At 38.6% G+C, this 24861-nt stretch overlaps 1 protein-coding gene across 8 annotated transcripts; it reads left to right on the top strand.

Annotated features, from left to right (window-relative positions):
* The first annotated feature begins 13 nt into the window (after positions 1 to 13).
* ZNF461 (zinc finger protein 461) lies at positions 14 to 24550 on the top strand. Of its 8 annotated transcripts, XM_070387852.1 has the most exons (6): positions 19 to 276; positions 618 to 800; positions 1164 to 1258; positions 5590 to 5716; positions 6503 to 6598; positions 21596 to 24543. In XM_070387852.1, the coding sequence occupies exons 3-6, from the start codon at positions 1250 to 1252 to the stop codon at positions 23290 to 23292; spliced, it is 1929 nt and encodes a 642-aa protein (XP_070243953.1). In that variant the 5' UTR covers positions 19 to 276; positions 618 to 800; positions 1164 to 1249; the 3' UTR covers positions 23293 to 24543. The 8 variants fall into 8 exon arrangements, with proteins under 8 accessions (XP_070243959.1, XP_070243957.1, XP_070243954.1 ...); XM_070387856.1 differs by lacking the exons at positions 618 to 800; positions 1164 to 1258 and adding an exon at positions 1313 to 1386 and having other exon boundaries at positions 18 to 276; positions 21596 to 24544; XM_070387853.1 differs by lacking the exon at positions 618 to 800 and having other exon boundaries at positions 18 to 276; positions 5569 to 5716; positions 21596 to 24544.
* The last annotated feature ends 311 nt before the right edge of the window (positions 24551 to 24861 follow it).

The following is a 24861-nucleotide window of genomic DNA, read 5'->3' as shown; positions in this document are numbered from 1 at the left end:
CCTGGGTGGCTTTTGAAAAGAACTTTGATCTTTGGTTCATCTCTAGTTCCCCTCCGAAGTCCTCCTCGCAGTCGTCGCCCTCCTAGTGGTAATCGGAGTCTGGGCACGGCGGGCACTCGCAGTGAGGAAGCCCCCACCCTCTGGCTCACACTGGGCGTGTGGAGCCTGCGTGTAAAAAGTGCGTGTAAGCGTTTGTGGCCGTAACGAGGCGGGTGTGTGTGCAGTGATGAGGCCGTGACAGGTGCAAAATGTGGGACCCATTGGCTCTGATGTGAGGTAGGTGACACTGTGGGGCTTGAGATCTCCCTTCAGAAGACGGTGCTGTTGTTACCTAGTGAGATGGAACCCAGTGTTAGTCGCTCAGTAGTGTCGGACTCTGCAACCCTATGGACTTGCTTACCAGTCTCCTCTGTCCACGGAGTTCTCCAGGCAAGAATACTGGACTGGGTGGCCATGCCCTTCTCCAGGGGATCTTCCTGACCCAGGGATCCAACCGGGGTCTCCCGCTTTGAAGGCAGATTCTTGACCAACTGAGCCACCAGGGATGCCCAATGGGGCTTTTAATTGTTACCGGGTGGGAGTTTGGTTGTGTCTGGGACAGAGCTTCATTTCTGCAGTTCTAGGTTTAACATCGGGACGGAGGGGTTCGGTTGAAGATCTCCCTGAGAGAATATATGCTCCTGTAAAGACAGACCTTTACGATGCGTGTATTAACTGGAGTCTCACTAAAGCATATTCTACGCTGCCTTTGTCAGGGCACCCCCACCTCCAGTGCCCAGACTCCAGTGCTTAACACAAAAGTGAGTTATCAGTGGAGTGAGTGTTGCCTGCCTAGGGGCCAATTTTAGTTTCTATCCTTTCCTAGGATCTGTATCCTTGTATCACTGCTTTCTCTTTCCTCTTACTTTATAGCCAGGACCCCAACTGCAGAGAAATGGTCCTCCTGCTAAGGCCCTGGGCACAGTCCTTCTTGAATAGATAGCTGGATTCCCTCCTTGCTTTGAGTACGGTTGGAATTTGTCCAGCTTCTCTGTGATCTTTTATGTACGTGTGTTTGGGATCTGGGAATAGGAGACATAAAATGAGAGAAATGTTCTAAATTAGCACATTGGGAGCTCAGAGACAAGATCATCTCTCTTTTTTTTTTGAACCCTCTTATTCAGCAACACTTTCTTTGGACTGTGAATTTCTTCTAAAGTGGAAACAAGAAGAAGACTAATAAATACTCTGAATTCTAAAAAAAAAAGCCATGGCCCATGTAAGTTGGTGTTTTGTTCCTCATTGAAGAGGTCCTTTTTTTTTTCCTTTATAGGTTCTATGCATATTTGCATTCTTTATCCTGATATTGTTACCTAACTGAATATCATATAACTTGCCAGTGAGTGGGTAAGTGATGCTGCCATGCATCCTCCTCCATATTTTCTGTAAGTTTTTTAAAAAATAGAATTGGTATTATTTCTTTCTTTTTTTTTTTTTTATTTTATTTTTTTAATTTTATTTTATTTTTAAACTTTACATAATTGTATTAGTTTTGCTAAATATCAAAATGAATCCGCCACAGGCATACGTGTGTTCCCCATCCTGAACCCTCCTCCCTCCTCCCTCCCCACACCATCCCTCTGGGTCGTCCCAGTGCACCAGCCCCAAGCATCCAGTATCGTGCATCGAACCTGGACTGGCAACTCGTTTCTTACATGATATTCTACATGTTTCAATGTCACTCTCCCAAATCTTCCCACCCTCTCCCTCTCCCACAGAGTCCATAAGACTGTTCTATACATCAGTGTCTCTTTTGCTGTCTCGTACACCAGGTTATTGTTACTATCTTTCTAAATTCCATATATATGCGTTAGTATACTGTATTTATGTTTTTCCTTCTGGCTTACTTCACTCTGTATAATAGGCTCCAGTTTCATCCATCTCATTAGAACTGATTCAAATGTATTCTTTTTAATGACGGAGTAATACTCCATTGTGTATATGTACCACAGCTTTCTTATCCATTCATCTGCTGATGGACATCTAGGTTGCTTCCATGTCCTGGCTATTATAAACAGTGCTGCGATGAACATTGGGGTACACGTGTCTCTTTCCCTTCTGGTTTCCTCGGTGTGTATGCCCAGCAGTGGGATTGCTGGATCATAAGGCAGTTCTATTTCCAGTTTTTTAAGGAATCTCCACACTGTTCTCCATAGTGGCTGTACTAGTTTGCATTCCCACCGACAGTGTAAGAGGGTTCCCTTTTCTCCACACCCTCTCCAGCATTTATTATTTGTAGACTTTTGGATCGCAGCCATTCTGACTGGTGTGAAATGGTACCTCATAGTGGTTTTGATTTGCATTTCTCTGATTTGTCAGATAGTTTTTACCAGCAAAAAGCATCTGTGGTAGGCAGAATAATGACTCCCCTCCAAAAAAACTGTCTACATGCTAATCCTAGAACCAGTGAACATGTTACCTTATATGGCAAAAGAGACTTTGTAGAAATGATTGAATTAATGCTTTTAAGATGGGAAGATTCTCTTGGGTTATCTGAAGAGTCAGAGTTAAAAGAGGATGTAAGTATGGAATATGTATGCTTCTGTTTTAAAAAAATACATTACTGAACTTTGAAGATGGAGGAAGGGGGCCATAAGCCAAGGAATGTAAGTAACCTCTAGAAGCTAGAAAAGGCAAGGAAATTGAACTGGAGAGAGCTGCCAAACCTCTCTCCATAGTCCTGCCAAAACCTTGATTTAGTCTAGTAAAACCCTTTTGGACTTCTGACCAACAGATAATAAATGTGTTCTTTGAAGCTACTGCATTTGTGGTGATGTGCAGTAGCAGTAGAAAACTAATATACCATCTGAGTTTACAGTTTTCTTCATGGGGAGACTTTAATTTCTTTAATAGATAAATAGCTCTGGTATTTTATTTTTTCTTGAATTAGTTTAGTAATTTGTGCCTTTCAGGGAATTAACTTATTTCAACTTAGATGTCAAATTTTTTGGCATAAAGTTGTTTGTAATATTCCCTTATTATCATTTTAATGCCTGTCAGATCTATAGTAATGCACCCTTTTAAATTCCTGATATTGATAATTTATGCCTTCTTTTCTTGATCAGTATATCAATTTTATTGTTTTTTCCAAAGAACCAGCTTTTAGTTTTAGTTTCTCCCTAGTTTGCCCTTGCTGTTCACTGATTACTGATCTTACTTATTCTTTCCTTCACTCTGTATATTCTAGATTTAATTTTATCTTATTTTTCTAGCTTAAAATTCTCTTCTTCCATCCATGAGTTGTTTAGAAGAGTGCTCTTTAACTTCCAAATATTGGGGGGGGGGCTTTTTTAGATCTTTCTGATAGTTCATTTTTAATTCTGTGGTGGTCAAGAGATGTACTCTGTCATTTCTGTCCTTTTAAGTTTATTGAGATTTGTCTTATGGCCTGAATTGTGGACAATTTGGTGAAGGTTCCATGTGCAGTTTAAAAAAAGGGGTATTATACTGTCTTTTGGTAGAGTGTTTATCAGTTTTGTCTGTAGTGGTGATCAACTCTTCTGTATCTTTACTGATTTTTGTTGTTGTTGTTGCTACTTGGTCTGTCAAATACTGAGAGAAGACTGTTGAAACCTCTAGATATAATTGTGGCTCTGTCTGTTACAGTTCTGTTAATTTTTGCTATATAGTAATCTGAAGCTGTGTTATTAGGTGCATGTTATATCCTCTTGACACATGGATTCCTTGATCATGAGATGTTCCTGATAATACAGTATTCTTGTCTTGAATTCTGTTCTCTTTAACACAAATACTTTAGCTTTTTTTTATTGTTTTTTTCATAGCATCTATTTTTTTCATCCCTATTAAAAAATTATTTATTTAGCTGCGTTGGGTCTCAGTTCAGCGCACAGAATCTTTGTTGCATCTTGTGGGATCTTTCGATGTGGTGCATGGACTCACTAGTTGTGGCACAAGGGCTCAGTGTTTGCCACAAAGGGGGGCTTAGTTGCTCACTGGCATGCTGAATCTTAGTTCCCCAGCCAGGGATCAAACCCACGTCCCCTGAACTGCAAGGCAGATTCTTTACCACTGGGCTACCAGGGAAGTCCCACCATCCTTTTATTTTAACCTATTTTATGTGTATCTCATATAGCAGCACATAGTTTGATTCTACTTTTACCCAGTCTGACAATTGCTGCCTTCAAGTATCTAGACAGGGGTTAGCAAATTGTGGCATACTGGCCAAATGCAGCTCACAGCCTTTTTTTGTATGGCCTTCAACCTGAGAATGGTTTTGCATTTCAGAAGGGTTATAAGTAAGTTAAGAAAAAAGAACGTCATGGGGGCTGTATGTGACACACAGATCTTGAACTCCTTATAGGGTAGATTGCTTATCTCTGCTTCACTTAGTTCTTCTTCTGGGGTTTTATCTTGTTCCTTCACTTGGAGGATATTTCTCTGTCACCTCATTTTCCTCAGTTTACTGTTTTTAATTTCTTTTTTCTGATAGGTTGGTTACCTTTTCCATCCTTGGAGAAGTGGTCTTGTAGGAGGTGTCCTCTGTGTTTCAGCAGTGCTCCCCACTCTGGTCACTAGAGCTATATGCTCTAGGTGTGCCCTGTATTTGGACTCTGTGGGTACTTCTGTTGTGGGAGGCTGACTACTGTGAGCAGTCTGGTAGGCGTGGCTGGCTTGTGGTCTGGTTGTCTAACAAGCCCTTTAAAATATCTATATCTATTTATTTATTTGGATGTGCTGGGTCTTAGTTGTGGCACGTGGGATCCAGTTCCCTGACCAGGGGTTGAATGCTGGACCCCTGCACTGAGAGCGTGGAGTCTTAGCCACTGGACTGGACTATCAGGGAAATTCATGGCCCTGTCTTATGCAGAGGCTGATGGGCACTAGTTGGCAGAGCTGGATCATGAGACTGCTGGCAATGGGGCCTCAGAGGATCTCAGAACTAATGTTGGCCCACTGGCACGGTGAGGGGGCAGAGCTAGGTTCTGGAGTAGGTAGTCGTGAGGCTAGGGTCCTAGATCTGGTGTCAGCATGCTGGTGGATGGGAGCAGTTCCTGACATGGTCCCGAAAGCTGCTATTGGCCTGCTGGTGAGTGGGCTATTGTATCAAGATCATGTTGAAAAAGACCAAATGAGGTGGGAGATATACTCTGTCCATCTTTGGAAAATATAGTCTGCACTGGATGTTTACTAAAAAATTTGCATTAAAAAATGCTTAGTCATAATGGGGAAGAAAAATCTTCAGGTCCCTTTTCTGAAGATGGAGCTTGTCATAAGTTATTATGGAAAAATTTAAAAACTTTCAACTATTTATCTTAGTTGGAAACCTCTCTTTATTTTCTTAATTTCTAGATGAGTGATTAACAGTTTTCCACCCTATGCAAGAGGATGTGTGTGCAGAAACTGAATTGTTTAAGAGTATGTGGGCATTCTTCTTCAGTCTCACTAAATTCATTTTCAACCCACACAAGCTTCCAGCCTGTATACTCACTGTATCATCCCTTTCCTGCATTGACTTCTTTAGCACTGCTTTTTCCTTTTGAAAAATGTTTCTTATAATTTCAAAAATAGTACTGTGATTTGCCATTTTAGGGGTTGGTGATGTTCAAAGATGTGGCTATAGATGTCTCTCAGGAGGAATGGGAATGCCTGAACCCTGCGCAGAGGAATTTGTACAAAGACGTGATGTTGGAGAACTATAGCAACCTGGTTTCACTGGGTAAAGTTATCTGTCTCTAATGATTCAGAATCTGTTTCTTGGAGTTTCTGCTTTCTGTACTATGAATTTTAGGGCTGCCTTTCACATAACAAGATGAATTTTCACTTTGTGTAGAAGTGAGCACAGTTGGATGGAGTTACACCTTCATTTTCTCTGTCCTCATACTTTTCTCTGGCATTGCTTATGATTGACTTTCTTCCTTAAAAATTAAGGAGCAGAATTAAAATTCGATACCATTATAGCATAACATGGTCAAAGAAACCAGGCTTTGTCTTTTGTTTCACTTGCAGTGTACCAAACATGCAAATGTTCTAGCGCAGATAAAGCTGAACACATGGGTCCTGGGTGTAAAGCTCATTAACCTTCTCAATTAGTGTAATGGACTGAATCAAAATATATCACTTACATTTACAGTTCAAAGGAGCACTATTCCATTTACTGTAAAGTTTGTACTCTCTCTTAAACAATTTGCATTTGGAAATTACATTCTAAGAACTTTACATTTACCATGGAAAAATATCTGAGAATAAGTATTTCCGAAACTCCTTTTTTTCTCAAAGGAAAATAAGAAGAGAAAGCTTATATAATTTAAATAACATTTTACCTTAAACATTATTTGTTTCTTATGATCCTGAGTTTATTTGTATATGAGAATTGGACTCTTCTTTCTTCTCTAGACCTTATTAAGTATCTTCTTGTCCTATAGGCTTTTTAAAATAAATTCTGAAACACAACATTTGAATACTTTAATTTCAACCTCATCTCCATTTCTTTTCTTATAACCAGGACTTTCTATTTCTAAGCCAGCTGTGATCACTTCACTGGAGCAAGGGAAGGAGCCCTGGATGGTTATGAGGGAGGTGACAAGAGAACGGTACCCAGGTGAGTGAGCAGGAAGTCGTTGCAAGGAGTAGGCCAACTGGTCAGACTGTTGGGCTGGTAAAGTTATTTTAGACAGACTAATTAGGGAAAATCTGGTTTAAAAACTTATTACAATGTTATAGTAATCAAACAGTGTTGTACTGGCATAAAGACAGATATATAGATGAATGGAGTAGAAGAGAGTCTAGAAGTAAACCCTCAGATATATGACAAGATGACTTTAGATAAGAGTGCCAAGACCATTCTATGAGGGAAAAGACTGTACTCTTGGTTTTGGGGAAACTGAATACCCCACATGCAAAGGAATAAAATTGTATCCCTACCTTACACTATATACAAAAATTAACTCAAAATGGGTCAAACAAGTAAATCTAAGACCCAAAACTATAAACCACCTAGAAGAAAATATTGGGGGAAATGTTTCATAACTTTGGATTTGGCAGTAATTTCTAGGATATGACACCAAAGGACAGGTGGTCAGAAAAGACAAATTAAAAAGGTGTAATCAATAGAGTATTATTATTTTTTTTAATTCATGCAAGTTCTTTTTACTAGGAGATGAGAATACAATTTTTAAATATCATAAGGATGGGTCTTCCCTGGTAGTTCAGTGACTAGGACTCCGCATTCCCAGTGCAGGGGGACAAGCTTCAATCCCTAGTCAGAGTGGGGCGGGGGGACTAGATCCCACATGCTGCAACTAAAAGGTCTCACCTGCTGCAACTAAGACCTGGCACAGCCAAATAAACAAATAGATAAAGAAATATTTTAAAAAATCATTTAGCTTTAAAAAATAAATAAATAAAAATAAATGTTATAAAGATATTTTCAATCTAGTAGTGGATCAAGAACATATGAATATATATTCTAATAGAATATTTAGGAAAACTTAAATTAATAAGAAATTGTGAAAAGAAAATGACTACATTGAGGAGATAGACATGGTAGAGGAATGATTGGAAAGGAATGATTGGTCCTAAGACCTTAGGAAAGTATACGGTCATTCATGAGGTCATAAGGTTCATTCCACAAGACCAGGTTCATTCCACAAGTCAGAGGTCTTTGATGATGTCTGTAACTCACAGTACTCCAGAGCTATGAGAAGAGTTGTTTCTGTTATTTGAAGCCACCTAGTTTGTGGTACTTCGTTAGATCAGCTCTTGGAAATTAATTCAGAGGGGGAACATGGAAAAGTAATATATATTCTCCTAAGTGTTTTGCTTTCATTTAGATGTTATTTTAATTATTTTTTTATACCTGGTGAGGCCTTTCCTTTTGCATAGGTGTGGTGATTTCTTTTTAAAAAATTTCATCTTGAAATATTGAATCAGCCTTACCTTGAGTATTCCACTTGATCATGATACATATTATTTTTTTATTCACTTTTGGTTTTGGTTGGTAAAATTTAATTGAAGATTTTTTCATGTAAGTTGATGGGAGATATTGGCCTGTAGTTTTTTTGTGTGTGCATGTATGTGTGCTGCCTTTGCCTAATTTTGGTGTAAGAATAATAGTGGCTTCATAAAGTAAGTTGACAAGTATTCCCCTTTCATCTTTTTCTGGAAGAAATTGTGTAAAACATTCTGTAAAGGTTTGGTAAAATTCTCCAGTGAAACCATTTGGATCTGGATTTATTTTTTAGCCTCTTTTAAATTATAAATTCAGTTTGTATTAATATAATAGTTATAGGACTTTGCTGGTGGCTCAGCTGGTAAAGAATCCACCTGCAATGTGGGAGATCTGGGTTCAATCCCTGGGTTGGGAAGATCACCTGGAGAAAGGAATGGCTTACCCACTCCAGTATTCTGGCCTGGAGAATGCCATGGACTATATATCCATGGATGGCAAAGAGTCAGACCCAGCTGGGTGACTTTCACTTTCTTTCTTTCTTTCACTTTAATAGGACTATTCAGATTTCCTGTTTCATCTTTGGTAGTTTTGCTAGTTTGTGATTTTCAAAGAATTGCTTCATTTCCTCTAAGTTGTCAAAGTCATGAGTGTAAGTTATATGTGGTATTCTTATTATCCGTATGATGGATTTTATATATATATATAAATGTATATGTATATATAATATCCATGTATATAAAGGACATACATGTCCTTATAATCCTTCAAAAATTTTTTTCTTTGAGATTTTTTATTTCACTCTTGGATTGTTTAGAAACGTTATTTGGAGGTGTTTGGAGATTTTCTTGTCTTTCTTTTATGGTTTGATTTTATTCTGGTCTCATGTGAAAGTTAGAGGAGGCTATCTACAAGAGTCTTCCCTCACTTCTGACATCAATTCTACTTTCAAGGGACTCCCTGGTGGTCCAGTGATTAAGAATCTGCTTTCCAATGCAGAGGGTGTGGGTTCAATCCCTGGTTGAGGAACTAGGATCCCACATGCCATGTGGTGTAGCCAAAAGACTTTTTTTAAAAAGTTGCACTTTCAAGGGTTCCCAAGACCACTGTAACATTTGATAAGTCACTAAAAGGATTCGTAGAATTCACTGAAAGTTATCATCCTCACAGTTAGTTTGTTATAGCAGGAGACAGATTAAAATTAGCTAAAGGAAGAAGTACACAGGGCAGAGCCTAGACCCAGAGTTCCAAGTGTGGAACTTCCCATTGTCCTCTCCCAGTGGAGTCATGGACAGTGCTAACTTTTCCCATCAGCTATGTGTAATAATATGCTTTTGGGCATATTGCCAAATAGAGAAACTCACCTGAGCCTTAGTGTCCAGAATTTTTACCACGGTTCCTTGTTGGTTACCCATGTGGCTGACCTTTAGTTTCTCGCCTCTTAGGAGGTAAAGCTGATAGCTTTAGTCTCCAGTCTTTTTGAAGGAAAGTTGATACTTCATGGCTGAAACCTTCCATCATAAATTTTATCATTAGATTTGTCTGGTGGCTTTGGCCCTCAGGTAAACAAAAGACACTTTTTGTAGAGATCACCTCCCTGGAGATGAAGACAAAAAAACCTTTCTTCAGGTAAGGTTAAATTATTTATTATATATCATAGAACATATTCTATATGATTTTGATTCTTTTAAGATTCAAGATTTGCTTCATGACCCAGAATATGGTCTGTCCTGGGGAATGTTCAATGTATGTTTGAAAACATTGTGTATTCTCCTGTTGTTGGGTAACGTGCCATGAATGATGATTACATCCTATTTGTTAATGGTCTTGTTTGTTTCTTCCATATTCTTGCTGATTCTCTGTCCAGTAGTTCTATCAGTTGCTGAGATATTTGAGTCCCCAGCTATAATTGTGATTAGTGTATATCTCTCAGCTCTGTCAGTTTTTCCTTCATGTGTTTTGGAGCTCTGTTAGTAGTGCTTATTAATTTCTTTACTCTGAAATCTACTGTATCTGATACTAATACAGCATTTCTATTTTCTTTTGATTATTTACATGATACATATTTTTGAAATGAGTTTCTCCCAGTCACCATGTAACTGGGTCATGTTATTTATCCATTGTGTCAATCTCTGTCTTTTAATTGGTGATGTAGATCATGTACACTTAAAATAATTATTGATGTATTAGGCTTAAGTCTGCCATTTTGTTATCTTCTGCTGGTTCCCCCTGTTTCTTGTTCTTGTTTCTTTTATCTTGCTTACCTGTGAGTTGGGCTTCCCTGATGCCTCAGTGGTAAAGAATCCACCTGCCAATGCAAGAGACACATGAGATCCTGGTTAGATCCCTGGGTCAGGAAGATCCCTGGAGAAGGAAATGACAACCACTTCAATATTCTTGCCTGGGAAATCCCATGGACAGAGGAGACTGGTGGGCTACAGTCCATCGGGTCGCAAAAGACTTGGACACAACTTAGAGACTAAACAACAACCACCTATGAGTTACTCAAACATTTTTAGAGTTCTATTTTGATTTATAGTGTTTTTTTTAAATATACTTCTTTTCTTTTTTAATTTCAGTGTTTGTTCACACATGCACACACACACATTTATTTATTTATTTAGCTTGCTGGCATTGAAATTTAACCATTTCAAGTGAAGTGTAGAATGATTACATGCATTTAGGTCCTTTACTCTTTCCATTTTTTTCTTTTGATTGTTTAAAGTATGTCTTCTACATAGATTGATCACTATGTAAGGTACTGTTAGAATTTCTGTTTCAACCATAAAATAAGGTAAAGAAACCTGTGGAGTGGGATAGTCTATTATGTTTACTTTTATTTTTTCCCATTCTTGTCTTTCTTTTCTGAAGGTCTTGCCTTCTTCTATTATTATTTTCTTTGTATTTGGAGAGCGATTTTCAGCTGTTCTGTAAGGGCTACTTGTAATAACACACTCTCTTAGTTTTCTTTTGTCTGAGAATGCCTTTATTTCTACTTCATTCCTCAAAGATAGTTTCACTGTGTGTAGAATTTGAGGTTGACAGTTCTTTTCTTTCAGCACTTAAAAAGTATTGTGCCATTTCCTGTTGCTCAACATGGTTTCAGATGACAAATCCAGTCTTTTGAATTGGTGTTCCTCACTATTTTAAAATATTTTTTTCTTTGTTTAGTTTTCAGAAATATGTGTTTTGGTTTGATTTCTATTTATCTATTTAGGAATTTTATCAGTTTCTTGACTCTATAGATTTGTGTTTTGTATGGAACTTGGGAAGTTTTCAACCATTATTTCTTTGAACACTTTTTCAGTCCCACAGTCTTTCTATCCTTCTGGGACTTGGATGATATGAATGTTGGATCTTTTGCTATTGTCCCACAGGAAATGAGGCTCTTTTTAAAAAAGTCTTTTTATCTTTGTTGTTCAGGTTAATACAGTTTTTAATTTCACTGAATCTAGGGTCTCTGTCACCTCCACTCTACTCTTGAGACCATTCAGGGTGTCTCTTATAACAGTTATTATATTTTTCATTCCATTTACTTTGTATAATTAGTATCTTTTAAAATATTTTATTTTATTATCTTTTATTGAGGAATAGTTGACTTACTATGGAGAAGGAAATGGCAACCCACTCCAGTGTTCTTGCCTGGAGAATCCCAGGGATGGGGGAGCCTGGTGGGCTGCCATCTATGGGGTCGCACAGAGTTGGACATGACTGACGTGACTTAGCAGTAGCAGCAGCAGTTGACTTACAACAGTAAATTCTTCTTTATGGCTAAGGAATATTTCATTGCTTATTACATCTTTTACCCATTCATCTGCTGATGGACACTTGGGTTGCTTCCATATCTTGGCTATTGTGAACAATGCTGCTATGAACACTGGGGTGCATGTAGCTTTTGGAATTAGTGTGTGGGCATGTGTGTGTGTGTTTATTTTTAGATACATGCCCAGCAGGGGAATTGCTGGGTCATATGGTAGTTCTGTGTTTAGTTTTCTTTCTTTTTTTGTGTGTGTTTAGTTTTCTAAGGAACCTCCACACTGTTTCCCCTAGTGGCTGCACTAATTTACATTCTCACCAACAGTGTACAAGGGTTCCCTTTTCTCCGCATCCCTGCCAACACTTGTTTCTTGTAGACTTTTTGATGACAGCAATTCTGACAGGTGTAAGGTGATACCTCATTATGGTTTTTATTTTCATTTCTCTGATAATTACAGATGTTGAGCATTTTTCTTGTGTCTGTTGACCATCTGTATTGCTTCTCTGGAAAAATTTTTTTTCATGTCTTTTGCACATTTTTAATCAAGTTGTTTGTTTTTTTGGTATTGAGTTATATGAGCTGCATGTTTTGGATATGTATCTTGGATATTACCCTATTGGTCATATCACTTGCAAATACTTTCTCCCATTCAATGGGTTAACTTTTCATTTTGTTGATGGTTTCATTTGCTGTGCAAAAGCTAAGTTTAATTAGGTCCCATTTGCTTATTTTTGCCTTTATTTCTTTTGCCTTTAGAGTCAGATCCAAAAATGTATTGCTTTGATTTATGTCAAAGAGTGTTCTGCCTGTTTTCTTCTAGTTTTATGGATTCAGGTCTTACCTTTAGGTCTTTAATCCATTTCCAGTTTATTTTTGTACATGGTATGATGGTATGATGAAATATTCTAACTCCATTGGTTTATGTGTTGCTGTCCAGTTTTCTGAGTACCACTTATTGAAGATACGGTCTTTTCTCCATTGTATATCCTACCCTCCCTTGTCATAGATTAATTGATGATAGGTGTGTATGTGATTGAGATTTTAAATTATCTTTTTAAAATGAACCTTAGAGTTCCCATTTTTCTGATATTTGCGTTGATTTCTCTAAAGAAGAGGAAGATCATAAAGACAGTGTGAGGGCAGAGTACTTTGTTTTCATGTTTCCCCTACCACCAGACTTTTTCTTGTTGAAGTTTCAATTTATGATTTTTCTTAAGTAATTGCCATTACCTGATCTTTCCACCTGGTTTTCACACTCATTTCATCTACTGGTATAAACGAGGAGGGGAACAAATACAATTGATTTCTGGTAGCATCTAACTTGGCTTGGAGATTAGTGGGGAATGTATATACTCCAGTAGCTAGTACCATTGAGTTTTCTGGGTCCTGTCATAATGTTTTCTAGAGAGAATGGAATATTCTGTTTAATCTGAGGGTCTTGTCTGTCTGAATTAGTTAAGAACCAATGCTGTAGAACCATCAATTCTGTGTGTTTCTCCCTGATTTCTATCCCCTTCTACATCCCCAGAGGTAATCATTATTTTATATTCTGTTATGGTTACTCTATTTAAAAACTAGTTTACCACATTTGTGTATGCCCTTATATACTATATTGTGTTTTGCTTGTTTCTTTTATAAAAATGATAATGAGTATGTGTCTTCTGTGATTTAGTTATTTTGTACCACATGGTTTTACAAATTTTCCCAAATTACTTTATACCTGATTTCATTTTCACAGCTATATAATATTCCATTCCATATTTTTCTGGTTGTTAATTCAGTTCAGTTCACTCAGTTGTGTCTGATTCTTTGTGACCCCATGAATCGCAGCACGCCAGGCCTCCCTGTCCATCACCAACTCCCAGAGTTCATTCAAACTCATGTCCATCGAGTCAGTGATGCCATCCAGCCATCTCATCCTCTGTCGTCCCCTTCTCCTCCTGCCCCCAATCCCTCCCAGCATCAGAGTCTTTTCCAATGAATCAACTCTTCGCATGAGGTGACCAAAGTATTGGAGTTTCAGCTTTAGCCTCAGTCCTTACAATGAACACCCAGGACTGATCTCCTTTAGGATGGACTGGTTGGATCTCCTTGCAGTCCAAGGGACTCTCAAGAGTCTTCTCCAACACCACAGTGCAAAAGCATCAATTCTTCAGTGCTCAGCTTTCTTTACAGCCCAACTCTCACATCCATACATGACCACTGGAAAAACCATAGCTTTGACTACACGGACCTTTGTTGGCAAAGTAATGTCTCTGCTTTTCAATATGCTATCTAGGTTGGTCATAACTTTGCTTCCAAGGAGTAAGCATCTTTTAATTTCATGGCTGCAATCACCATCTGCAGTGATTTTGGAGCCCCAAAAACTAAAGTCTGACACTGTTTCCCCATCTATCTGCCATGAAGTGATGGGACCAGATGCCATGATCTTAGTTTTCTGAATGTTGAGCTTTAAGCCAACTTTTTCACTCTCCTCTTTCACCTTCATCAAGAGGCTTTTTAGTTACTCTTCACTTTCTGCCATAAGGGTGGTGTTATCTGCATATCTGAGGTTATTGATATTTCTCCTGGCAATCTTGATTCCTGCTTGTGCTTCTTCCAGCCCAGCGTTTCTCATGATGTACTCTGCATATAAGTTAAATAAGCAGGGTAACAATATACAGCCTTGACGTACTCCTTTTCCTATTTGGAACCAGTCTGTTGTTCCATGTCCAGTTCTAACTGTTGCTTCCTGACCTGCATACAGGTTTCTCAAGAGGCAGGTGAGGTGGCCTGGTATTCCCATCTCTTTCAGAATTTTCCACAGTTTATTGTGATCCACACAGTCAAAGGCTTTGATATAAACAAAAAAGCAGAAATAGATGTTTTTTTGGAACTCTCTTGCTTTTTTGATGACTCAGCAGATGTTGGCAATTTGATCTCTGGTTCCTCTGCCTTTTCTAAAACCAGCTTGAACATCTGGAAGTTCACGGTTCACATATTGTTGAAGCCTGGCTTGGAGAATTTTGAGCATTACTTTACTAGCGTGTGAGATGAGTGCAATTGTGTGGTAGTTTGAGCATTCTTTGGGATTGGAATGAAAACTGACCTTTTCCAGTCCTGTGGCCACTGCTGAGTTTTCCAAATCTGCTGGCATATTGAGTGCAGCACTTTCACGGCATCATCTTTCAGGATTTGGAATAGCTCAACTGGAATTCCATCACCTCCAGTAGCTTTGTTCCTAGTGATGCTTTCTAAGGCCCACTTGACTTCATATTCCAGGATGTGTGGCTCTAGGTGAGTGATCACACCGTCATGATTATCTGGGTCATGAAGATCTCTTTTGTACAGTTCTTCTGTGTATTCTTGCCACTTCTTAATATCTTCTGCTTCTGTTAGGTCCATACCATTTCTGTCCTTTATTGAGCCCATCTTTGCATGAAATGTTCCCTTGGTATCTCTTGAAGAGGTCTTGAAGAGACCTTGAAGAGGTCTCTAGTCTTTCCCATTCTGTTGTTTTCTTCTATTTCTTTGCATTGATCACTGAGGAAGGCTTTCTTATCTCTCCTTGCTATTCTTTGGAACTCACATTCAGATGCTTATATCTTTCCTTTTCTCCTTTGCTTTTCACTTCTCTTCTTTTCACAGCTAATTTAAGGCCTCCTCAGACAGCCATTTTGCTTTTTTGCATTTCTTTTCCATGGGGATGATCTTGATCCCTGTCTCCTGTACAGTGTCACGAACCTCATTCCATAGCTCATCAGGCACTCTATCAGATCTAGTCCCTTAAATCTATTTCTCACTTCCACTGTATAATCATAAGGGATTTGATTTAGGTCATACCTGAATGATCTAGTGGTTTTCCCTCCTTTCTTCAATTTGTCTGAATTTGGCACTAAGGAGTTCATGATCTGAGCCACAGTCAGCTCCTGGTCTTGTTTTTGCTGAGTGTATAGAGCTTCTCCATCTTTGGCTGCAAAGAATATAATCAATCTGATTTTGGTGTTGACCATCTGGTGATGTCCATGTGTAGAGTCTTCTCTTGTGTTGTTGGAATAGGGTGTTTGCTATGACCAGTGCGTTCTCTTGGCAAAACTCTATTAGCCTTTGCCCTGCTTCATTCTGTACTTCAAGGCCAAATTTGCCGGTTACCCCAAGGTTTTCTTGACTTCCTACTTTTGCATTCCAGTCCCCTATAATGAAAAGGATATCTTTTTTGGGTGTTAGTTCTAAAAGGTCTTGTAGGTTTTCATAGAACTGTTCAACTTCAGCTTCTTCAGCATTACTGGTTGGGGCATAGGCTTGGATTACCGTGATATTGAATGGTTTGCCTTGGAAACGAACAGAGATCTGTCATTTTTGAGATTGCATTCAAGTACTGCATTTCGGACTCTTTTGTTGACCATGATGGCTACTCCATTTCTTCTAAGGGATTCCTGCCCACAGTAGTAGACATAATGGTCATCTGAGTTAAATTCACCCATTCCAGTCCATTTTAGTTCGCTGATTCCTAGAATGTCGACATTCACTCTTGCCATCTCCTGTTTGACCACTTCCAGTTTGTCTTTATTTATGGACCTGAACCTATTCCAGGTTCCTATGCAATACTGCTCTTTATAGCATTGGACCTTGCTTCTATCACCAGTCACATCCACAACTGGGTATTGTGTTTGCTTTGGCTCCATCCTTTCATTCTTTCTGGAGTTATTTCTCCACTGATCTCCAGTAGCATATTGGGAACCGACCGACCCGGGGAGTTCCTCTTTCAGTATCCTGTCATTTTGCCTTTTCATACTGTTCATGGGGTTCTCAAGGCAAGAATACTGAAGTGGTTTGCCATTCCCTTCTCCAGTGGACTACATTCTGTCAGACCTCTCCCCCTTGATCCGCCCGTCCTGGGTGGCCCCACACGGCATGGCTTAGTTTCGCTGAGTTAGACAAGGCTGTGGTCAGTGTGATCAGATTGGCTAGTTTACTGTGATTATGGTTTCAGTGTGTCTGCCCTCTGATGCCCTCTTGTAACACCTACCATCTTACTTGGGTTTCTCTTACCTTGGACGTGGCGTATCTCTTCACGGCTGCTCCAGCAAAGCACAGCCGCTGCTCCTTACCCTGGACTAGGGGTATCTCCTCACAGCTGCCCCTCCTGACCTTGAACGTGGGCTTCCCAGGTTGTTAATTCCTGACCTTAAACATGGACTTCCCTGGTTGTTAATTAGATTGTTCATAATTTTTTGCTAGTATATACAGTGGTTGGAGAAGGCAGTGGCAACCCACTCCAGTACTCTTGCCTGGAAAATCCCATGGACGGAGGGGCCTGGTGGGCTGCAGTCCATGGGGTCACTAGGAGTCAGACACGACTAAGCGACTTCACTTTATTTTTTCACTTTCATGTACTGGAGAAGGAAATGGCAACCCACTCCAGTGTTCTTGCCCCCTCTATGGGGTCGCATAGAGTCGGACACGACTGAAGCGACTTAGCAGCAGCAGCAACAGCAGCATACAGTGGTACTATTAATATTCTTACACATCTCCTGAAGCACATAGTATGTTATTTACTAGAACTGGAATTGCCAGGTCATAAAACATATACATCTTCAACTCTGTATTATAACAAATTGTTTTTCTACGTGTTGGTACTAATTTACATTACCACTGGCAGTGTGTAATAATTTTGGGTCTTCAACATCTTAACAACATTTCAAATTCTTAGACATTTAAAATTTTAGTCTGATGAGAATAAAATGGTATCTCATATCTTAATTTGAGTTTCCTTGATTCTTGATGAGTTTGAGCATTCTTGCATATGACTTACTTAACACTGGTGTTTCTTCTGTGAAGTGTCTATTCAGATCTTTTGCCCATTTTTCTTGTAGGTTACCTTTTTTCTAGTTAGACTTGTATCTTTTGTGTCTTGTTTAAGAAATTTATGTTGTTGTTTGTTGCTGTTTAGTCATTAAATTGTGTCCAACTCTTTTGTGACCCCAAGGCTCCTCTGTCCATGGGATTTCACAGGCAACAATACTGGAGTGGGTTGCCATTTCCTTTTGTAGGGCATCTTCTCAACTCAAGGATTGAACCTGTGTCTCCTACATTGCAAGCAGATTGCTTATCATTGAGCCACCAGGGAATCCCTTTTTATGCATACATATATATTGTTTCGGAGAAGGCAGTGGCACCCCACTCTAGTACTTTTGCCTGGAAAATCCCATGGACGGAGGAGCCTGGTAGGCTGCAGTCCATGGGGTCGCTAGAGTCGGACACAACTGAGCGACTTCCCTTTCACTTTTCACTTTCATGCATTGGAGAAGGAAATGGCAACCCACTCCAGTGTTCTTGCCTGGAGAATCTCAGGGACGGGGGAGCCTGGTGGGCTGCCGTCTATGGGGTCGAACAGAGTCGGACATGACTGAAGCGACTTAGCAGCAGCAGCAGCAGCAGCATATATTGTTTTTCATCACAAGCCTTACAGTTTTTCCATTTAGAGTTTATGTATTTATAGTGCATGGTAGGGATCCAAGTTAATTTTTTTCCCTAGCTATAGCTATTTTTTCTAATATGATTCAGTAATTCTTTTCTCACTGATCTGCAATGCTTCCTGTGTGGATCTGTGGATCAACATGAATGAACCTTGAGGATATTATGCTAAGTTACATAAGCCAGTCACATATAGAAAAAAAAAAAAACAACAACAGCAGCAAATACTATAGGACTCTAGTGATATAAGGTATCTAGTAAAATCCATAGAAATAGAAAGTAGACTGGTGCTTGCCAGAAACTGGAAGAGGGAAGAATGGGGAGTTATTAATGGGTATAGAGTTTCAGTTCTGCAAGGTGAAAAAGTTCTGGGGATTGGTTGTATAACAGTGTGCACATATTTAACACTACTACACTATACACTTAAAAGTAGTAAGATGGTAAATTTTATGTAGTGTGTATTTTATCACAATTTAAAAAATATTTTTAGAGGTAGTGGTAAAATTTAAGAGTTAGCAGTATATGATTGGTATTTAAGCCAGACTGTTATTAAGGGAAAGGGTGTAGATTAAAGGCTGACCAGAGCCTGATTTCTGGGACATTCCAACATTTAGAGGTCAGAAAGTGGAAAAGAATGCATTAAGGTGAACTGAATATAAGTAGAGATGTAGGAGGGTAACCAGGAGAATATGGTATAAAGGGAGCAACTGGATTGATCAGTTGTGTCAAATGCTAGTAATGAGTCAAATAGAGTGATGACTGGCATTTGAGCACTGATTTTGGTAATTTTGTTAGTGACTTTAGCTAGCAATGTTTCAACAGAGTTATGAGAGTTGATATATTTCTTGGAGTGGATTACAGAGAAAATGACTAACATACAAAGTCACTTGATCTAAGACAGAATCAGGGAAAGGACGGTCTTTTCAATGAAGGGAGCTGATATCTATTGAAAAATAGGAATCTTGATTTCTGCCTCATACTAGGTGGATTATAGATCTAAATATAAAAAAACTTCTAGAAGATGATATGAGTGTATTTTATGACCTTGGAATCAGACTGTTTTAGAATTAACAATTTCTGTTTATCAAAACATTGTATCAAGAGAGCAAAGGGGCCAGCCTCAGAATGGGACAAGATACTTGCATTATGTAGTTGGTTATATATATAGTTGCATTATGTAGTTGGATACATATATCCAGAATATATTAAGGACTCCCTATAACTCAAAAAGACAATTAAACCCTAAAACTACCCAAATGCCCCTCGACTGAAGAATGGAGAAACAAAATATGGTTTATCTGTACAATGAAATATAACTCAGTCATAAATGAAGTACTGATACATGCTACAACATCATTGAACCCTGAGAACATAGTAAGTGAGAACAGACGCAAAAGATCCATATTGTATAATTACATGTTTATGAAATTTCTTGACAAATTCATAGAGACATAAAGCAGATTGGTGGTTTCCAGGGCATGGGGGTGAAGAGGAGAACAGAACATGACTGTGGATGTGAGGTTTCTTTTTGGCGTGATGAAAATAATCTGGAATTAGAGATCTGATGGTTGCAGAACATTGGGAGTGTACTATAAGTTACTGAGTTATACACTTCAAAGTGGTTAAAATGATGGATTTTATATGTACTTACTCCTAAATTAATAAAAATGAATGAAGTACTTGGATAGGTAATTTATTAAAGAAGATATCCAATTGTCCAATAAATATATGGCAAAGTGTTCAATCTTGTTTGTCATCAGGGAAATTAAAAATTAAACCACAGTGCAGTATCACAACACATCTGCCAGGACGCTTAGATATAAGAAGATTGGCAGTAACAAGTGTTGGTGAGGATATGAGGAACAGGAACTCTTTCAGAGTTTGATGGAATTGTAAATTAGAAAACTGTTGCATAACGTCAAATGGAGCTGAACAAATGCATATCCTCTGATGTGATAATTTAACACCTAACAGAAAGGAGTCCTATTTCCACCAAAAGAAATGTGCATGAATGTTCATATCAGTACTAATCATAATAGCCAGAAACTGGAAACAATGCAAATGACCACCATTAGGAAAATGGAAAAATAAATTGTTAGAATTGAATGCTTTATGTATCTGTTGGCCTCCAACTTTCTTTTCTGAAACAACCTCTGAAAAGCTCTAAGATGAGAAAGAATTTGTAATATCCTAGTTGTTACAAGAGACTAATGGTGTTATGACACAATGAAGAAAACAGAAATAGACTCAAAATGTGATTTTAAAGCTTATCAGAGGCCTTATGTGAGACTCATGATAAAGAATTGGAGTTTTAAAATTTCAATTTAATGAGAGGCTCTATTAGTTTGGATATAGGTTTGGCTGTATGTGACAGAGACCCAAAAATAATTGTAGCTTAAACTGTATAGTGGACTAATCTTCTCTTGGAGTAAAGCCCAGGGTAGAGTGCCGACTATGCTCTGCAGAACCATCATGTGACAGACATGACATCAAATGCACATTGCAGCTGGCTTTGCTGAGGAAGCAAGAAAATAACAGATATAGGGGGTGGGCCAGCCGACTCTTAAGAAAGTTCTCAGAAGGTACTGTATAATACTGCATTTCTTTAGGCAGAATCCAGTTGCATGGCATATTCTGCTGCAGAGTGCTGGGACAGGCAATGTTTATATTGGGTGGCCTGTTCTCAACTAAAACCCATGGGTTCAATCAGTGTATAAAAGGGAAATAATAGATATTTGAGAATAACTAGCAGATATCACAAAATCCTTTGGCCTGGTGGAGAGTGTTAAAACATACAGACTCTTAGAGATTCTGATTCAGGTGATCTAGAATGTTTTGTAAACATCCATAATTGCAACAAAATCCCATGGTGATTCTCAAGTGGATCAAAATATGAGAACCACTGACCTGTTAATGAACTCTCTCACGTTTCTCTCATGAGCTTTCATTTCTTTCCATTCACCTTACCCTTTTTCATTGTTACATCACGGTATTTAAGAGCCCCTTAAGCCTTTCACTTCTTATGTGAATTATTTCCAATTATCTCTCTTTTCTGCCTTCTCTGATAGCTCAGTTGGTAAAGAATCTGCCTGCAATGCAGGAGACCCTGGTTCGATTCCTGGGTCGGGAAGACCCCTGTAGAAGGGATAGGCTACCTACTCCAGTATTCTTGGGCTTCCCTGGTGGCTCAGCTGGTAAAGAATCCACGTGCAATGTGGGAGACCTGGGTTTGATCCCTGGGTTGGGAAGATCCTCTGGAGAAGGGAAAGGGTACCCACTCCAGTATTCTGGCCTGGAGAATTCCATGGACAGTCCATGGGGTTGCAAAGAGTTGGACATGACTGAGCGACTTTCACTTTCACTCTTTTCTATCAGAGATATTTCATTTCTCTTCTATCACAAAACTAGCAATTAAAATGTGCTTCTTTATCTTTCAGATTTGGTGTCCCAGTGTGAGCCCAAGAAGTTATCTCCAAAAAGAAACATTTATGAGACAGAATCATCCCAGTGGGCTATCATGGACCCATTTAAAAACCATAGTCCTGAGAAATCCATTTTCAGAGACATTCAGGCATGCAAAAATCAGTTTGAGAGACAACAGGGAAAACAGGAGGGCTATTTCAGGCAATTTGTTATCAACCATGAACACATGCCCATTTTTAGCCAACATATTTTGTTCACTCAGGAATTTTATAATAGACAAAAAATCTTTGAATGTAAAGAATGCAGGAAAAACTTCAGTTACCATTTATTCTTTAGTTATCACAAAGCTCATTCTAAAGAAAAACTTTCTGACTGTAAGGAATGTGCAGAAACTGTTGATACATCATACCTTACTAAACAGAGAATTCAAAATAGTAACAAGTACAATGAATGTAAAGAATGTTGGAAGGCCCTTATTTATTATTCACAATGTAAACAACATTTGAGAATTCATAACGGTGAAAAATGTAAAGAATGTGGCAAGGTCTTTAATTATGGCTCAGAACTTATTCTACATCAGAGAATTCACACTGGTGAGAAACCCAATGGATGTAAGGAATGTGAGAAGTCCTTTATGCAGCTGTCACAACTTATTCAACATCAGAGACTTCACACTGGTGAAAAACCCTATGAATGTAAACAATGTGGGAAGGCTTTTATTTGTGGCTTTCAACTTACTGAACACCTGCCACTCCGTACTGATAAACTCTTTGAATGTAAAGAATGTGAAATGACTTTTAGGCATCGATCTCCCATTACCATACATCAGAGACTTCATACTCACAAGAAACCTTATGAGTGTAAAGAATGTGGGAAAGCCTTTAATTATGGTTCAGAACTTATTCTACACCAGAGAATTCACACTGGTGAGAAACCCTATGAATGTAAGGAATGTGGGAAGGCATTTAGGCAACGATCACAGCTTACTCAACATCAAAGACTTCACACTGGTGAAAAACCCTATGAATGTAAGCAGTGTGGGAAAGCTTTTATTCGTGGCTTTCAACTTACTGAACATCTGAGACTCCATACTGGTGAAAAACCCTATGAATGTAAAGAATGTGGGAAGACTTTCAGGCATCGATCACACCTTACAATACATCAGAGAATTCATACTGGTGAGAAACCCTATGAATGTAAAGAATGTGGAAAGGCCTTTAGCTATCATTCAAGCTTCTCTCACCATCAGAAAATTCATTCTGGCAAAAAACCTTATGAATGTAGTGAATGTGGGAAGGCCTTTTGTGACGGCTTGCAACTTACTCTACATCAGAGGATTCATACTGGTGAGAAACCCTATGAATGTAAAGAATGTGGAAAGACTTTTAGACAGTGCTCACACCTCAGAAGACATCAGAGAATTCACACTGGTGAGAAACCTCATGAATGTGTGATATGTGGTAAAGCTTTTAGACTTCATTCACACCTTATTCAACATCAGAGAATTCATACTGGTGAGAAGCCCTTTGAATGTAAGGAATGTGGAAAGGCCTTTAGCTATCATTCAAGCTTCTCACACCATCAAAGAATTCATTCTGGGAAGAAACCATATGAATGTGGGAAGGCCATTAATCGTGGCTTACAATTTAACCTACATCAGACACTTCATACTGTTGAAACACCAGTACGTTTTCTTCTCCCCACATCTTAGTGTAGCATCAGAAAATTCTTTTTGGAGATATACATTTCCTTTTTTTCTTCAAGGAAAATGTTGGTAAAATACTGGGGTTCATTAGTACTGATTTATTTTAGTAATCTTGAACTCTTTTTTTAAGTGGGAAAATGAAGAATTATTAAAAGGAAAAAAACGCTCTGGTTTCAATGCTGTTTCTGAGTTATTGTAATTATCAGTATTGGAAGTAAATTTTATAAAACTGTTTTCTCTGAAACCAGTGAAGTGGGAAAGAAATAAAATGAAAACAGTTTCTTCCTCTCCTACAAATCCCTGAGAAAACCTGTATGTGTGTGTGGCTTCTTTTTTCATGATCAAACATATCTGCACATTGCATGTGTTTTGCATGTGTGCAAAAATTTTTACCCTTTATAGTGACATATTTCATAACATTTGCCTTTTTCATTAAATAATCATGGACATTTTCCCAGGTCAATACATACAGATCTGACTCATTCTTTTTAAAGTTTCAGAATATTTCTAGTATGGGATGTAGGCCAGTATTTTGAACCATCTCCTACTGTAGACATTTGTTTCTACTTTTTCACCAGAAATGATGGTGTAATAAACATTCTTACATTGTCATATTTCTATTGGTAAATTCCCAATCATGAGAGTGTGTGTATGTTTTGATATATTAATTTTGTAGTTAAAAATATTAGGAAATAAAAGCAATATTTTATAAAATTCAAAAATTATCCAAAATAGGGCTTCCCTAGTGGCTCAGTGGTAAAGAATCTGCCTACTAATGCAGGACACATGGGTTTGATTCCTAATCTGGGAAAATCCCACATGCTGCAGAGCAACAAAGCCCTTCCGCCACAGTTACTGAGCCTGTGCTCTAGAGCCTGGGATCTGCAACTATTGAGCCCATGTGCTGAAACTACTGAAGCCTGTAAGCCTGCTGCAACAAGAGAAGCCACTACTCACTTCAACTAGTAAAGCCCACTTGCAACAATGAAAACCCAGGGCAACCAATAACAAATAAATTTTAAAAAATATTCAGGGCATCCCTGGTACTCATGGTTAAGAATCTGCCTGCCAATGTAGGAGACACAGATTCGATCCCTGATCAGGGAAGATCCCACATGCCACGCAGCAAATAAGCCCATATTCCATAACTATTGAGCCTGTGCCCTAGAGCCCGGGAGGCACAACTACTGAAGCCCACTTTGCCTAGAACCCATGCTCTGCAACGAGAGGCCACCACAATGTGAAGCCCACACATCGAACCTAGAGAGTAGCCCCTGCTCTCTGTAACTAGGGGAAAGCCCACACAGAAACAAAGACCAAGTATAGACAAAAATAAACTATTTTTTAATTACCCAAAATAATTGAAAATAAATCTCTCCTAATGAGTCCTATAGTCATCTGCTTTTGTAACTATAGCTGTCACTTCTATTCTTCCAGGAATTAAATTTTAAAAATTATTTGGACAAAACTGGATTAATCATAATCTATGATTCATGACATTCTCATCAGTCCACATTTAGCCTACTTTTTAATTTTAATACATTAGAGAGTTTTATAAGCATTGAGGGATCTATT

Source organism: Bos mutus, chromosome 18, assembly GCF_027580195.1.
Source record: "Bos mutus isolate GX-2022 chromosome 18, NWIPB_WYAK_1.1, whole genome shotgun sequence".
In the NCBI taxonomy this organism is placed as follows: domain Eukaryota; kingdom Metazoa; phylum Chordata; class Mammalia; order Artiodactyla; family Bovidae; genus Bos; species Bos mutus.
The sequence above is the reverse complement of the archived record's forward strand: the minus strand, read 5'-3'. Positions and strand labels throughout refer to the sequence as shown.

Excerpts from the sequence above, each read along its gene's own strand:
- ZNF461 (XM_070387850.1), top strand. The coding sequence starts at position 5,386 with ATGTGTGTGCAGAAACTGAATTGTTTAAGA. Across the intron at positions 5,416-5,589 it reads AGAAACTGAATTGTTTAAGA|GGGTTGGTGATGTTCAAAGA; the intron begins GTATGTGGGCAT and ends TTGCCATTTTAG. Across the intron at positions 6,599-21,595 it reads GACAAGAGAACGGTACCCAG|ATTTGGTGTCCCAGTGTGAG; the intron begins GTGAGTGAGCAG and ends TTTATCTTTCAG.